General features: G+C 34.8%; 1 protein-coding gene across 1 annotated transcript in view; it reads left to right on the top strand.

Annotated features, from left to right (window-relative positions):
- LOC125362741 (doublecortin domain-containing protein 1-like) overlaps window positions 1–14,695 on the top strand; it is a 211,940-nt gene that overhangs the window by 11,203 nt on the left and 186,042 nt on the right. The window contains exons 3-4 of the mRNA XM_048361661.1: window positions 8,496–8,624; window positions 11,011–11,167. Of these exons, the coding sequence (XP_048217618.1) occupies window positions 11,028–11,167 (140 nt within the window). The 5' untranslated portion in view covers window positions 8,496–8,624; window positions 11,011–11,027. The remainder of the gene's footprint in view (window positions 1–8,495; window positions 8,625–11,010; window positions 11,168–14,695) is intronic.

Genomic DNA, 14,695 nt, shown 5'->3' with positions numbered 1-14,695 from the left:
TAGATATCTCCCCTAACCATTCTGGAGTGCCTTAAGAGGCACAGAAAAGAGAGTGTGATTGCTTTGTGTTGATAGAACTGAGGGGAGAGAGATTAAGGGTAGTTACTTGCTCCCCATTTCTTAGTACAGTGATATAAATAACAATAAAGTACTTTTCCTTTTCTAGCCTGGGAACTACCATGATAGAGTATTTCTCTAGTACTTAAGTATGGAAAGTAAGTCAGGGTCAAACAATAATTGGTGATCAAACTTTGTTTGCAAGATACCTAACTTATTGTTTCACCTGGTAACAAACGTTGGGAAAATTATTTTCTTCTAGTCAATAGATAGCTCAGTGTATCATAATCAGATACTTCCCTGATTCTCTAAACAAGCCATAAATATGGCTTTTTTCCCTTTTTGGGCCTTTGTCCAATCATAGTCATGTTCTTATTTTCCTGGTGTATATGCATGTGGACTCACGATACAAAGACTTCTCAGCTTGTTTACATCATTACCCTTCTTCCATCAAATAACAGTTATTCTCCACAATCTTTAACTTTCAAGTGTTATTAATTAAGCATTTTGTGGTGCTGGTCCTGGGGCTTGAATTCATGGACAAGGTGCTGTCCTTTAGCTTTTGTGCTCAAGGCTAGTAGTGCTTTACCACTTGAGCCACAGATCCACTTCTGGCTTTGGAGGAGCTTATTGGAGATAAGTATCTCAGAATTTCCTGCCCAGGTTGTCTTCAAACTGTGATCCTCAAACCTCAGACTCTTCAATAGGTAGAATTACAGGCATGAGCCACCAATGGCCGGCCTAATTAAGAATTTTAAAACACAATTGTGTTGCCATTCCCAGGCATACATAATCTTTTTAATTCATTGACAAGGTTTTTCTCTTTTCCTCTAGAAACTTTTGCCTAAGTTGTGTTTATATCTTGTCCCAGTACAACACTGCTTGATTCAAGCAACAAGACACTTCAAATCCCTAGAAAAAAGAAAGATTAACATGTTGGAAAGCAAATAGAAATTAATATGTGTGTGCAAGTGTGTGTGTGTGTGTGTGTGTGTGTGTGAGAATTCCAAGTTTTGTCCTCTATCTCCCTCATTCTGGAGCTCTACTATTTGAGCCAAACCTCTAATTTTTGCTCATTAATTGGAGATAAGAATGTCTTAGATTTATCTAACCTGGCTCCAAACCTCAATCCTCATAACTCAGCATCCCAAGTAGCTGAGGTTATAGGCTTGCACTGACTTCTAGCTAGGAAACTTATTTTTTTTTTAATTTCAGAAATTGAAAGAACCTGGAGTGATGGAGCTACAACAAAAGAAGCTAAGATTTGTTCCTAATGAAGCCCACCATTAGATTCCTTTCTTCTGAAATAATTTTTCCTACTGAGTTAGAGAAATGAATAAAAAGGCTTGCAATATTGAAATTATGCTTTTCACTTCTCACATAATAATATGATCTGTCATCTTATCATATAAAGGCACAAAGTTCATCTGGAACATTTGCCTCTAAAAATACTATGTTAATTTGTTCCCAATATTTTATGTTTCTAGGTGCTACTAATTGGTCACTATTACACCTTTCCAGGCTAAAATAACATGGCTAATCACCAAATTTCTTCCCCTTGTTTTAAAAATGGGTTGCTTCTATCTTCTACTCTCTAGGCAAAAATATATATACAATACTTTAAGATAGTGAAAAATGAGGACAATTTTTAAAAAGAATAACAAGGGAAGGGAGTTAGAAGATTTTTTTCTTATCAGTCACATCATCAATGTAACCTATTCCGCTCTTTCTGTTCTGCATTAATAGTCCTAAATATTTAACAGATTCTTAAATTCATTCTTCATTCTTCTAAAGTTTAAATTAACTTGCCTTTCAAACTGTATTACAGTATACTTTTTGGAAACTGATTTGTCTACTTTCAAAACCCTCAGTCATGGAGATTTCTATTTACTTTGCAAACAGAACAATTTTCTTGCTATTATTCATTATTTAAAGGAGGTCAGATTACCTAGCATGGTGCCTCAACATGGCAAGCACTTCACTGTACTTACTCTGTTCATGCTTAAAGTTTAGCCATGCTGATTAGTGGGTGTTAGGATTATAATAAAAGAATTACAAGTAAATATCCAACATCAGACTTAAAGCTACAAATTATCCTTAAGAATAAGGCATTTAAGAAAAATACCTAGAGCGCTAAAAAGAAGTTTGATGCCTTTTTTTGGCAATCATCAAATTATAGAGGATCATGTTTCTGCATCCTGAATAACTCTGAAGATAATGAGCTGTATTGTTTCAATATTATCACCAATTCTATTCTTAATGCATGCTTTGTGCTTATTGCCTAGGTGTGGTTTACCATCAAATAAAAAATATGTTCAGGAACTATTTTATATTAAATATTAATACAGATATTTTATCAAGTCAATTTGACACTGTAATTTTTGAATATTTAAGATAAAGCATAACATTCTAAGGACCGTTTTGTGCCAGGCCACCTCAGATTATGCTGACAGCTAGGAGTTAGGTGAATTTGCAGCCTCTTGAAGGGAAAATTTTGCCAAGTACTGGGTTCCAAATTGTGTGAATCCATATGACAGTGGCAAGATTAGGGAATTGGTGAGGAGGTAGCTACCACCATAGTTTACAACTTCGGTAAAGTCAGAAAATTCAAAATGGAAATTATATTGTCAGATAAAGAAATAGTACATGAAATAGGTACAAAATTATCTAAGTGTATATAGTTCATAGAAAAGAGATGGGCAGAAAGCAGGGAGGTTAAGTCTAGGTGTTAGAGAACACACTGGTTCATGGTGCAGTGGTCATTGTAGCTGCAGCTCCCATCTGGCAAAATGCATGCTATAATCCACAGATCTGAATCAACCCAGATTCAGCCTTAATGCCAAATGGAAGTAAAGATGAAATCATTTCTTTTTCACTTCTAGGCTGACTTCTAGGAGTCAGCCCAATCTTTTGTGTTTTGAGTTGAAGATATTGTTTAAGAACATCAAGTGAACTGAATATAGTTATTTGAAATTAGGTGCATAAAAGATTTTTCCAGTGACTATTGGGCCAGCCAGTCATATCATTATCAAATGATCTCTCCACTTAATTTATAAATATGATGTATGTTTTGAGATTATGCACTACTATGTAGATAAGAAATTACATATGCCTTCCCAATATATTAAATGCTGTTGTGATATTGTGTGTTGAAAGCTTAATGTGTACTTTGAAAGCTCTTAATGTTGCTATTTGAATCTATGAGCTCATTGAGGGCATTCTTTTTTCAGTACTTGAATATGAACTCAGGTCTTCTTGCTAGAACACTTGCCAGTGTCCTTCTGTTGGAACCATTTCCCTCCCCCTTTCCCTTCTTCCTCCACTCCCCTCGTCTCTCTTCCCCTCTTCATACATTGAGATTGCTAAAATCTATAGTAAGAATAAGTCTTCAATGTAAATGATAACTATATGAGGAAACCTAAGTAAAATAGAATATTTATGTTTAAAAATAAAAAAATTAGGCCAAATGTGGTCATAAAAACTTGTAATCTCAGCTCCTCAAGTGCAGGACACTATCTGAAAAACTAACAACAAAAACATAGTAAATGGATTGAGAGCTTGACTCAAGTAATAGAATGTTTGCCTAGAAGGTGCAAGACCCTGAATTCAATCTTCAAATGCACTAAAAACAAACCTCTGAGATTATAAAGGAAGTAGACATTCATGCTATTGCTGATTTGCTGTTACAGCACAAACTGCAAAACCAGTGCATGATAAGTGCTTAGGACAGAAAAGATACTCCATTTGCAAATACATGCATAAAGAAAATAGTATGTATAAGGTTTGGCACTTTCTGGAAATAGCTACACATCTGAGGATAAGAAGGAATTACTATGCTAGTTCCTTTTTTACATTAGAGACTCTCTTTTCATAAAAACACAATAAAATTACTTTTGTCTGGTATTATTTGCATAAGTAAATGAGTTATCAGTGAAAGTAGGATCATGCATATTTTTGGTAAGGATAGTAATTTTACTTTTGCAGTCTTAGCCATCACAGCACAAAGGTTTATCAAGGTATGAGCCACCATTTTATTACCTCACATTTGGTGCCCTACCTAGCTAGTAATCTTTTAAAAATTTCAAATTTCCTTACAGGAGAATGTTACAGAATAGTTACCATTGAAACAAGTTAGAAGTCAAAATGTATGCAATCAGATTTGAAAGCTCTATTTTCCAGTAATAGCTGAACAACTTTTCTATTCTGTTTTGATTGGCTTATTGGTCCCTTTTGTAGATCTAAAGCTTCACACTGTGTAGGTCTAATAACATTGCATGTTAAGCATGTTAGGCTGGAAGTATAAAATTCACAAGACTTGTGCAGTGTACTCTGTACCTTTCAGAGTACCCGTAAATCAGAAAACTCTACTTATTGTAGAGAGAAGAGAAAGGGAAGAACTCTTTGAAACTAATGTAAAGATTCTCACAGCATTTATTCAAGGAATAGCATCTGGATGAACATTAACCTTTTTGTGCTTCTTTGTGTTCAACAGGGCTTTCTGTTTTCCAAGGTCAAGTGCTGAATTAATTCATGTGAATATTAAACTTAAGCAAAAGAAAAGGGAAATTCATATTTGGAAGGAAAAGAAGTCTATGAGCTTTTACCCAAACTAGAAGAATACTATTAAAATTATATTGAGTAAATGAGTTTTATTTTTTCCTGTCTTTATTTTGGAAAGTAAAAATAATAAAAAATTAAAAACTTTCACATTCCTCATGTTTATTTAAAAACTTTTTTGAGCCTGTTCCATTGCTACATGACAATCGTTTATCATTAATGAATAACATGCTTCTCTTTCTAAATAAAATGAGGCAAAATGAATATTTTACCTACAAAAATGCATATTTATGGGAAGTGTGGATACGTTTGATAAATTGCATGTATTTTTATTCTATTTACTTGTTACCATGGCAACTGCCACACTACTTAGTATTTATGTTGTCTAAGATTCAGAACACCTTTTCAAAGGAATAAATATGCCAGATACATGTGTTGTATTTACTCTGGTATTTAGAAAAATATTTATTCTAATGTATGCTTTTGAAGAAAAATAGCAATAATAGTAAACTTCAACTTGATTTAAACGGTAACTTTTCTTCTAATATGTTTTAAAAATCAAAATAATATTTATTCTTTCTTCCCTATAGAATCAGTAGAAATGATAGAAATAATTTAAAAACTCATGGGTGTTCTCAAAACATAACCTCTTGATTTTTCCTATATTACGGACTCACACTTTGATTCAGAATAAATGTTTAAGAATATAAAACCTGAATACTAAGTTTTTAATTATGGACCAAATATTTAGTCAAAGCTTCATAAATCAGGACAGTATATAGCTTGCATTTCTGATTGAAGATTATGTTTAAATTATATGTTTGAAGTGAAATGACACAGTTGCTATTTTTTCTTAGTTTATTTAAATTGTTTTCTGACCTGTGTTTTACTTGAATATAATTTTTAATGTTAGACATCAGAATGGAAGTTATGAAGCATAAAATCAGACATGTTTCATCTCACATATTGCCTGTTAAGAAAAACTGCAATACAGCATTTAAGTACAACAGAACAGTGAGCATATTGTCTCTCCTACTTGTAAACAGGATGGATCTACACTTTCACAGTTTATGTTGACAGTATCTTTGTGGGAAATGTAATTATCCAATAAATTATAACACATTTTAGTATTAAGATTATTAATAGTAATTTTAATTGCCTTTTTCAAGATAATTGGATATGTTCTCATGGTATATTGGAAAGGGGATATTGGACTAATTAGATATTCTGACCTTAGTTTTCTTTAAAATATCTGGAAGTTTAACATACACATAAATATACACGCACATGTACAATAGGGATCTCCTTCTTTAAATATTTTAAAATACAATTGAATGTTTTAAACATGGTTAAGTATTTTAAATATAATTAAAATCGTTTATTATCACAAAATTTCACTAATTCTTCCCTGACATTCCTCCTCGAATATGATTTCAAAAATTGTATGCTCATAATTTTTTTAAATGAAAATTTCACTACCCATTCTAGAATAACTTTTCTAAAATTATTATACAATTTGCCAAGTTAAGAAAAAAGCTTAGTTATTTTACTAATGGGTACTTCATAGGGGATGTACTATTCCTGGTAGTTACAGAAATTGATCCATTTCTAAAAAATAATTCAATTTGGAGATATGTAAGACCAGTGTTGAAATTCTTTAAACACTTTATCCAGGAATTTAACTTGCAGAACTTCTCAAGAAACTCAGTGGCATGGCCAATGGTATACAGGGCTCATGGGTTTATTTTATAATAACATACTTGAAATAGCTACAATATTCCACAAATAATAAATGATTATGTTCCCAACATCTAGTAACACAGGACTACTCTGATTATGAGAACACAGATATATGGGTCCACAGGCTGTATATTTAATACAGTCACACCTTTGTGTAAAAAGATAATCTTTAAAATCATAACTGAGGGGGCTGGGGATATAGCCTAGCGGCAAGAGTGCCTGCCTCGGATACACGAGGCCCTAGGTTCGATTCCCCAGCACCACATATACAGAAAACGGCCAGAAGCGGCGCTGTGGCTCAAGTGGCAGAGTGCTAGCCTTGAGCGGGAAGAAGCCAGGGACAGTGCTCAGGCCCTGAGTCCAAGGCCCAGGACTGGCCAAAAAAAAAAATAAATAAATAAAATCATAACTGAGATTTTTAAGAATACTCAGACATTATAATGGTGGCTAATTCCAAGAGTATAGTATTATTCTTAAGGCATATCATTGTTATATGCTATTTATTTGGACGTTGATATGGGCACTTCTTCAGTAACTTTAGTTGTCTTTCAGATTTTTTTTGTGTGTGTATATACGGATGCTGGGGCTTGAACTCTGGGCCTGTTTCAATCAGGTCTGTTGCTCTACTACTTAGGCCATGCCCCAATTCCAGAATTTTGCTGGTTAATTGGAGATAAGAGTCTCTGTTGACTCTGCCTCCTGAGTAGCTAGGATTGTAGGTGTAAGCCATTGATAACCAAGTGAAATTGATGATTGTAAGGACAACTTAATTAAAATTATAATTACATTCACTATGATAAAACTACAAAAAGTGCAGAAACAATTCTATTTGGTAGTGATGAAGATTAAATTCTGTGTCTCACATATGCTGGTCAAGTGCTGTACCACTGAGTACAGATAGGCAAGAGGAATAAGATTGATTTTTTTCTATAATTATTAATAGTACATACTTGTTGAAAGTAACCTTAACCCCTCCCCTCCTCCCTCTCTCTCTCCTTCTCTCTCTCCCTCTCTCTCTCTACCTATCTTCCTCTCTCTCTCTCTCTCTCTCTCTCTCTCTCTCTCTCTCTCTCTCTCTCTCTCTCTCTCTCTCTCTCTCTCTGTAGGTCGTAGGGCTTGAACCTTTTTTCCCTCACAGCTAGTGTTCTACCACTTTTACCCAGAGCAACACTTCTGCTTTTCTGGTGGTTAATTGGAAATAAGAGTCTCAGGACTTTCAAACTGCAGTCCTCAGATCTTAGCCTCCTGAGTAGCTAGGAGTACAGGTATGAGCTACTGCTACCTGGGAATGTAACCGTATTTTGGCACTTATTAAAAGGAATAAAATAGTTAACCAGCGAAAAGCTGAGGCTGGAAGCATGGCTCAAGTGGTAGAGCACTAATTTTAGCAAAAAAGCCAAGTGAAAACGAGAGGCTCTGTTCATGACCCAGCATAGGCATCAAAAGAACAAACAAAAAACAACCAACCAACCAAACATCATAAAGAAAAATGCATATGTGATACAGATTTGTGAAGGGTTATTTAAATTTATCTTTTTCTTAGCATAAATTACATTGTGCAAAATAAAGGGTTTCATCATGACATTTTCCTACATTTATGTAATGTGGTTTGATTTTTAAATACTCCCTCTATTACTTTTTTTTCTGATCCTCTTTTCTTTTCACCTAGTAGTTCCCCTTTCATTGTTATGGTCTTGGTTTTTTGTTTGTTTTATTACCCCTCCCCCACCCTGCTGGCTTAGATTGGTTTATTCTACCTAACACCGTGATCATAATAATCTCCATTTCCATCTATGTTTCCAGGAAACAACAAAATTTCCTTATTAATGGCTGAGTCTGTATTGTGTAGACATAATACCACATTAAAAATTTCTTGACTAAAGCCATTGTGCAGTTGCCTCTGGGTTAGAGGGCCTGTTGGGAAAATGCATTCAGGAAGTATATATGGGAGGTAAGAATCTGGAAGCTGATAATCCTTAAACTATCCACACTTGCATGTTCCTTGAAAACTCTCCATGAATGCTACTAGAGACTTAGTTCTCCAACTTGAGCACAGGAAATATGATTTTTCAGTAGCTGGCTACTATGTGCTAATTTGTCAGTTTTACAAGCCTAGCACTTTTAAATCCCCATTTTTATAGATGAAGAAATTGGAGTACAAATAGCTTATGTGGCATGCCCAAAGTGACACTAAAACAGGGAAGCAAACCCAGATCCTGTCTAGATGCTGCCTGGCTATGGAGTCCTGGAGCCATAACCACTGTGAACTCAAATAACTTTTGTTAAACAAAGAAAATAGAGTGGATTGCAGAATAAGCATGAGAGGAGCACATATTCATGTAAAATTGTTAAAATAGGAAGAATGAGTAGCTTTTTAGTATGTTGGAAAATTGCATGAGTTAATAAAACATAAGGCAGTGCTTTCATTTATGTCTTTAACATCCCATGGCATTTAGTGTCCATCAACACTTTTATTTCTTTAATTTTGGATTAATAATTAGTTCAATTAGTCCTATTTATTTAATAATGTACAGGAACATTATCTGACATTCTGCTTTGCATATTATACTTAAGCTGTGACCGTGTTCTACTTTTACTGGAGATGACACTTTTTATAGTGACAACAAAGAAGAAGTGACATGGTTTTTATAGTAACAGTAAAGCAGAAATGCTGTGTCTCATAATGGTAATGATTTAATACTTATATAACTAATTCTACTAAAGGTATCTTGAATTTTTTTTCAAAAAAAACCACACCTATCTCTAAAATCATTCTCTTTCATTGAAAATTAAGGTTGTAAGCAAGCATAAGTAAAAATGATTGCCATATTTCATAAGGTCATTCTGAACAGGTGCACATATATTTTTAAATAATCGAATTATATAATAAACACACTGGAATAGTCAAAGAGATTTCATTTTGCAAGATGATTTATTTTCTCTTATAGTTCTGCTTGGATATACACTGTTCGCTTAAAAAGATAATCCCTAGCTAGGAAGTACTGAATTTATGAAAGAATTCAAAGAGTGTTGGCAAAGGTTTTAAGGGAAGGACATTAAGTTATTAGAAATAAATACAAAACTTGGAATGGGATAGAAAGTATGAAGGCCAACAGATCTCTTTGGTGGGAATTCCACAGGAGTGCTAAGCAGAGAAAAGCATCTTCTTTTATTAAACTGTGAGGAGAAGTGTATTTTTTCTTATTTGACTGAGATTCAGATTCATCTGATAATGATTAAATGTCTACCATGTTCACATATTTCAAAATGCTTTTATTTACAAATAGGTTTACCTAATTTTTAACCTTTCTGTTGTGTGTGCTGATACTGGGGCATGAACTCACAGCCTAGGTGTTGTCTCTTTGCCTTTTACTCAAGGCTTGTGCTCTACCAACTGAAGCACAGTTCCATTCCTATCTTTTTTCTGGTTAGAGATAAGAGTCTCATGGACTTTCCTGCCCTGGCTAGCTATGAACCATGATCCTCAGACTTCAGCCTCCTGAGTAGCTAGGATTATAGGCATGAGCCACCAGTGCCAAGTTCACAAGCCAGTTGTTTGATCATCAAAATACCTTTGTGTTTATCATGTGTAGAAAACCTTAAATGCAAACCATTTTAGTATGGCTCAGAATCCAGGCTGGTGTGTTGATGTATATTTTCTTTAAGTTCAAGCAGCCTCGTGAACTCTAAAGTAGAGAGCAATACATCTACCACATCTATGGCTGACTATTAATGCTAAGTTACATGGGAATTGTAAAGGCTCACTTTTCTGGGGCTCAAGCAGTTTCCTTGACTAGTCCATCTACATGCCCGTATTTTCTGTCTCCTGGGAAAAGTTCATCCTGTTACATTTTATTCCATAGTCACATCTGAGATGATCATTGGCGAATAGGCTAGAGGATACACACTTTAAAATATATTTCTTGCTTACACAATTGTGAGTTTGAGATTTGACTTAGAAGTCAGTCATAAGATTTTAGCTCAGCTTTGCGATTTCTTTAGGAACTCACTCCCCCACCACACACATTGATAAGCTTCTACTCTACAATTGGAGCACATATTACAACCAAAGATGGTGTCTAAACAATATATATAAGCCTAAAGACGTCTCTTACTCATTTATTCCATGCCTGACTTTCCCTTAACATAGAGCCTGTGTCCAAGCTTTTCAACACAATAAACTTGAGTGGGAAGGCAATAACATGAATATGATCTCTAAGATCAGCAACTTTATTCTGTGACAAAAAAAGTCTTAGAGGAATGTGCTTTAAAAGTAGGAAGCAAGGATAACTGACTAAAAAAGAGAAAAAGTAGGAAGCAAGGAGTGAGAGCTAATTAAAAACTACATTAAAAATTCACTGTGCTGTGCTTTCTCATTAACATATTCTCATGTGAGTTGATTGTTTGAGCAGTGATCTAGGAAACAACAAAAATTAAATCATTTCACAACAGATTAGCATTTTTTATTCTTAACTAGGATTATTCCAATTACAGATTTATATCTATGTTTTTCTTCTTTTAGTTTCTCATTGCTGCTTATTTTAAATGAAATTTGCCATTTAATATTTGCTGTGTTTAGACATGATTGTAAGTAAGTTGTGATAATGCTTATTACCAATTTGAAATTTTAACTAAATATGTTTTTTTAACATTCTTAGTTGAAAGTGGACAAAATGGAAGAAGCAAAAGATCCTAGAGAAGTACTATGTCAATCCTTAGCCCCACGGACTAAACCAATGGACACATTACAACAAAGCTTGGATGAGAATACTGTGGATGCAATTGTCCAGTATATTTCTAATGATTTACCAAGGTGAGAGTATTAATTCAGTCTCTTAAACTGGATTTTGAAGAGGATAAATGTGCTTATAGAAAGTTATCCATGTAAATGTTTTGTCAGCATTTGGTGGGGATAAGGTAAATGGTAATTGGAGATGTGATGGATTACAAAGATGGTTGTTGGAATTAGAGTCCTCCACTTTTTATTTCTTTGGGGGGGGGGAGGAAGACAAAAGATAACATAAATAGAATTATCCCTGAGGTCTGATTTCAACAGTGCTATGGATAATTACAGTAATGACAATTATTATTTGCTATGTGCCAGTGACCCATGCTTAGTACTTAACCTGCATATTATCAGTTTTGTTCCCAAAACAACTGTGGGAGGAATATAGGCAGATAGTATTTTAAACATCTCCATTTTATTAATGAGGAAACAAAGATCTAGGGAGTTACTTTGCCACAAAACACAAAACAGAGAATGTATGATTTGAACCCAAATTAATGGAACTTGCTAGCAGTTATGAGAAATGTAAAGCAGGGACATTTCTCCTGTGGTCCTTTTGTCCATTAGAGAATGACAATCTTTCACCTTTATTTTTTTGCTTAATATATGGATTTATATTAATTTTATAAAATAATGGGTTTCATGGTGATGTTTTCATGCATGCACATAATATACTTTGGTCATATTTTGCTTCTTTTTTTTTTTTTTTTTTTTTTGCCAGTTCTGGGCCTTGGACTCAGGGCCTGAGCACTGTCCCTGGCTTCTTTTTGCTCAAGGCTAGCACTCTGCCACTTGAGCCACAGCGCCACTTCTGGCCATTTTCTGCATATGTGGTGCTGGGGAATTGAACCCAGGGCCTCATGTATATGAGACAAGCACTCTTGCCACTAGACCATATCCCCAGCCCCCATATTTTGCTTCTTAATGGAAATAAAACTTCACCTTTCTTATCCCCTTTCCTCTAGTCCTCTTCTTCCCCGATACTCATTCTTGTACTTTCATGTCCTTTTATAGACGATATGCCTCATCTAAGACAAAATATACATTACTTGTCTTTCTGAATCTGGGTTATTTCACTTAACATGATGACCACCTGTAAAACTTTTACTTTAAAATGTATTTATCAGATCCTGATAAACATATTGGCTGAGGAGCTGTGCGCTCATGGTCTTTATGTTAAATAGAAGACTGTGAGAGTATTCCCAAAATTAATTTCCTTTTAGAAATGCTGGGTCATATTTAGTTCCTATAATAGTTTGACTGTATGCTTTATTTAACTCATTTTCTATTTGATATCCGTTGGCTGAGATAAAAGTGAAAATCTGGGGCTGGGAATATGGACTGTGGTATGCTTGCCTCATATACATGAAGCGCTGGGTTCAATACCTCAGTGTAAGGTCCACCCCCCAGGAGGGCTCCATGAAGATGCCCCCCAGCTGTTTCAGTCTTCTCTCAGTACCTGAGTTATGTAGGTAACTGGCACACCTGCAGGCAGTTACCTCCTCCTTCTCTAAGAGGTCAGATCCAATCCACCTGGCCATATCTCCCACCTTTCCCTATATAATACAGCTCCACACAAGTGCCCACTCTCTTTCCTTTTCTCTCTTATTCTCTCTTGCTCTTTTCTCTCCTTTTCCCTTCTTCCTTCCCCTCTGTCTCCCCATGCCTCCATCTTGTATGGGCTTGAAGTTTGCTTTCCCCCTAGTAACTTCCTTTCTGCCTGAACTGTGTGGCAGGTTTCCTTTCCTGTGAACCTTAAACTCTGCACCACGTATATAAAAAAAGCCAGAGGTGGCGCTGTGGCTCAAGTGGTAGAATGCTAGCCTTGAGCAAAAAGAAACCAGGGACAGTGCTCAGGCCCTGAGTTCAGGCCCCAGCACTGGCAAAAAAGTAAAAACCTAACCCATGTTAGATGATAGGGATTTGTGTTATAAATTCATACAAGCAGTGTATGAGCTTTGTCTGTGTTGCATTGGCTATAAAGAAGGATACATTTCTAAATGTGCATACCCTAGATTTATATTGTAGACCATAAGTTGCTCATGATAATGCTTTCCTAGGAACATAATTAAAAGAAACTTCATATAGGATTTTTGTACATTTTAGATAGTTGGGTTTTTTTCAGAGCTAAATTACTTTCAGATATTCAGTTTCTCTCTTTTTTTTTCCTTTGATTCAGAATCTCTTTTAACTCTGACTTTGCCATTTTTATTATATGTTATTTTTCTCATATGACACTTTCTTACCTTTTTTTGGTAGGTTTTTTTTCACCACGCTCCTCCTGTTTCTGTATTTAAATCCTAATTTCTTTCCTGTCATTTGCTTGATATAGTTGACTTTCATTTGATCATCTATCTAGAATGGAAAGTTGAAAACAATGCCCTAAGGTCTTTAAATTCATGAAAAAGGAAATGATGAGCTTAAACCTGATAGGAGTCGAGTTCATAAAGGCTAATGGTAATGTAATATCTGTTGGTGCTAATATGATTATCAGAGAGAGGCAATTTCCTCTTGAGCAAAGACATTTTTCCCCTGATTGAGGTTAAAGCTTCTCTTGTCTCATTCTTGTTTACCTTGACTTCTTTCTTCTACCATCTTTATGGTCTTTTTTAATGAGAAATAATTATTCATATATGCTTAAGTTTTTCTTTTACTTATTTCATAGAGGTTATACTTTTCTGCACTAATTTAAAACATTGTACTTTTTAAAATAATATGCCAATATACATTGTCCATTCATAATAGCCATAATTGTTTAGTCACTTTATTTCCTGTTGTCTGATGCTATTATCTTTTATTGTATTTATATGATTCAGTCATTTTTCTCTCACTTTCTTATACTGTTTCATTGTTTCTCTTATGATGTCACTCCATCTACATTTGCTTGTAATAAAGTAAAAACTGCTGTTCTAGGATCCCATTTCCACAAGAAAACTTACACCAGTGTGTTAGTTTGACTCACCATTTTGAGGACATTGACTAAAAGTCTGAGCTATGCCTGTGGCTACTTCTGGGAAAGCTGGACCATAGATATCTTTTCCTACCCAGTTGTAATCTGATGTATTCCCAAGTGACATGGTTAACAGAAACAATTATTTATTAGCAACATGTGCCTCCTAATACTGTAGTGGGCAGCTTCCAAATATGTGTTAAAATTTACAGAATGCTATTAACAAGATCTCCTGCTATTCTACATATGCAATAGTTTTATTGGTGTTAAACTGTTATTCCTATACTGAATCTAATGTCATGAATTTCCTAATGGAAAGTTATATCTTACCCTACTGGCAGCTCCATGAATTTCCAACTCTTAAGAATTACCTGAAGACTGGCCTTTGGACCCTCTCCTAGAAAAGTAGATTCAAGTCTCAATAATGCCCTTTAAATTGTATACTATGCTATTATAGGCAGGAAACAGTATGGTTTCATACTTTTGTGAATGTAAAAATACTTTGCACCTGCTTTCTGATACATTATAGTGACTGTACTTTATCTGATCTTTTTAAAATGATGTTACTGCAGAATGTTTTCTTTCCAGATGATGATTGAGAAGCT

The sequence above is a fragment of the Perognathus longimembris genome, chromosome 13 (assembly GCF_023159225.1).
Source record: "Perognathus longimembris pacificus isolate PPM17 chromosome 13, ASM2315922v1, whole genome shotgun sequence".
Taxonomy (NCBI): Eukaryota; Metazoa; Chordata; class Mammalia; order Rodentia; family Heteromyidae; genus Perognathus; species Perognathus longimembris.
This window is presented reverse-complemented; position numbering and strand designations above follow the sequence as displayed.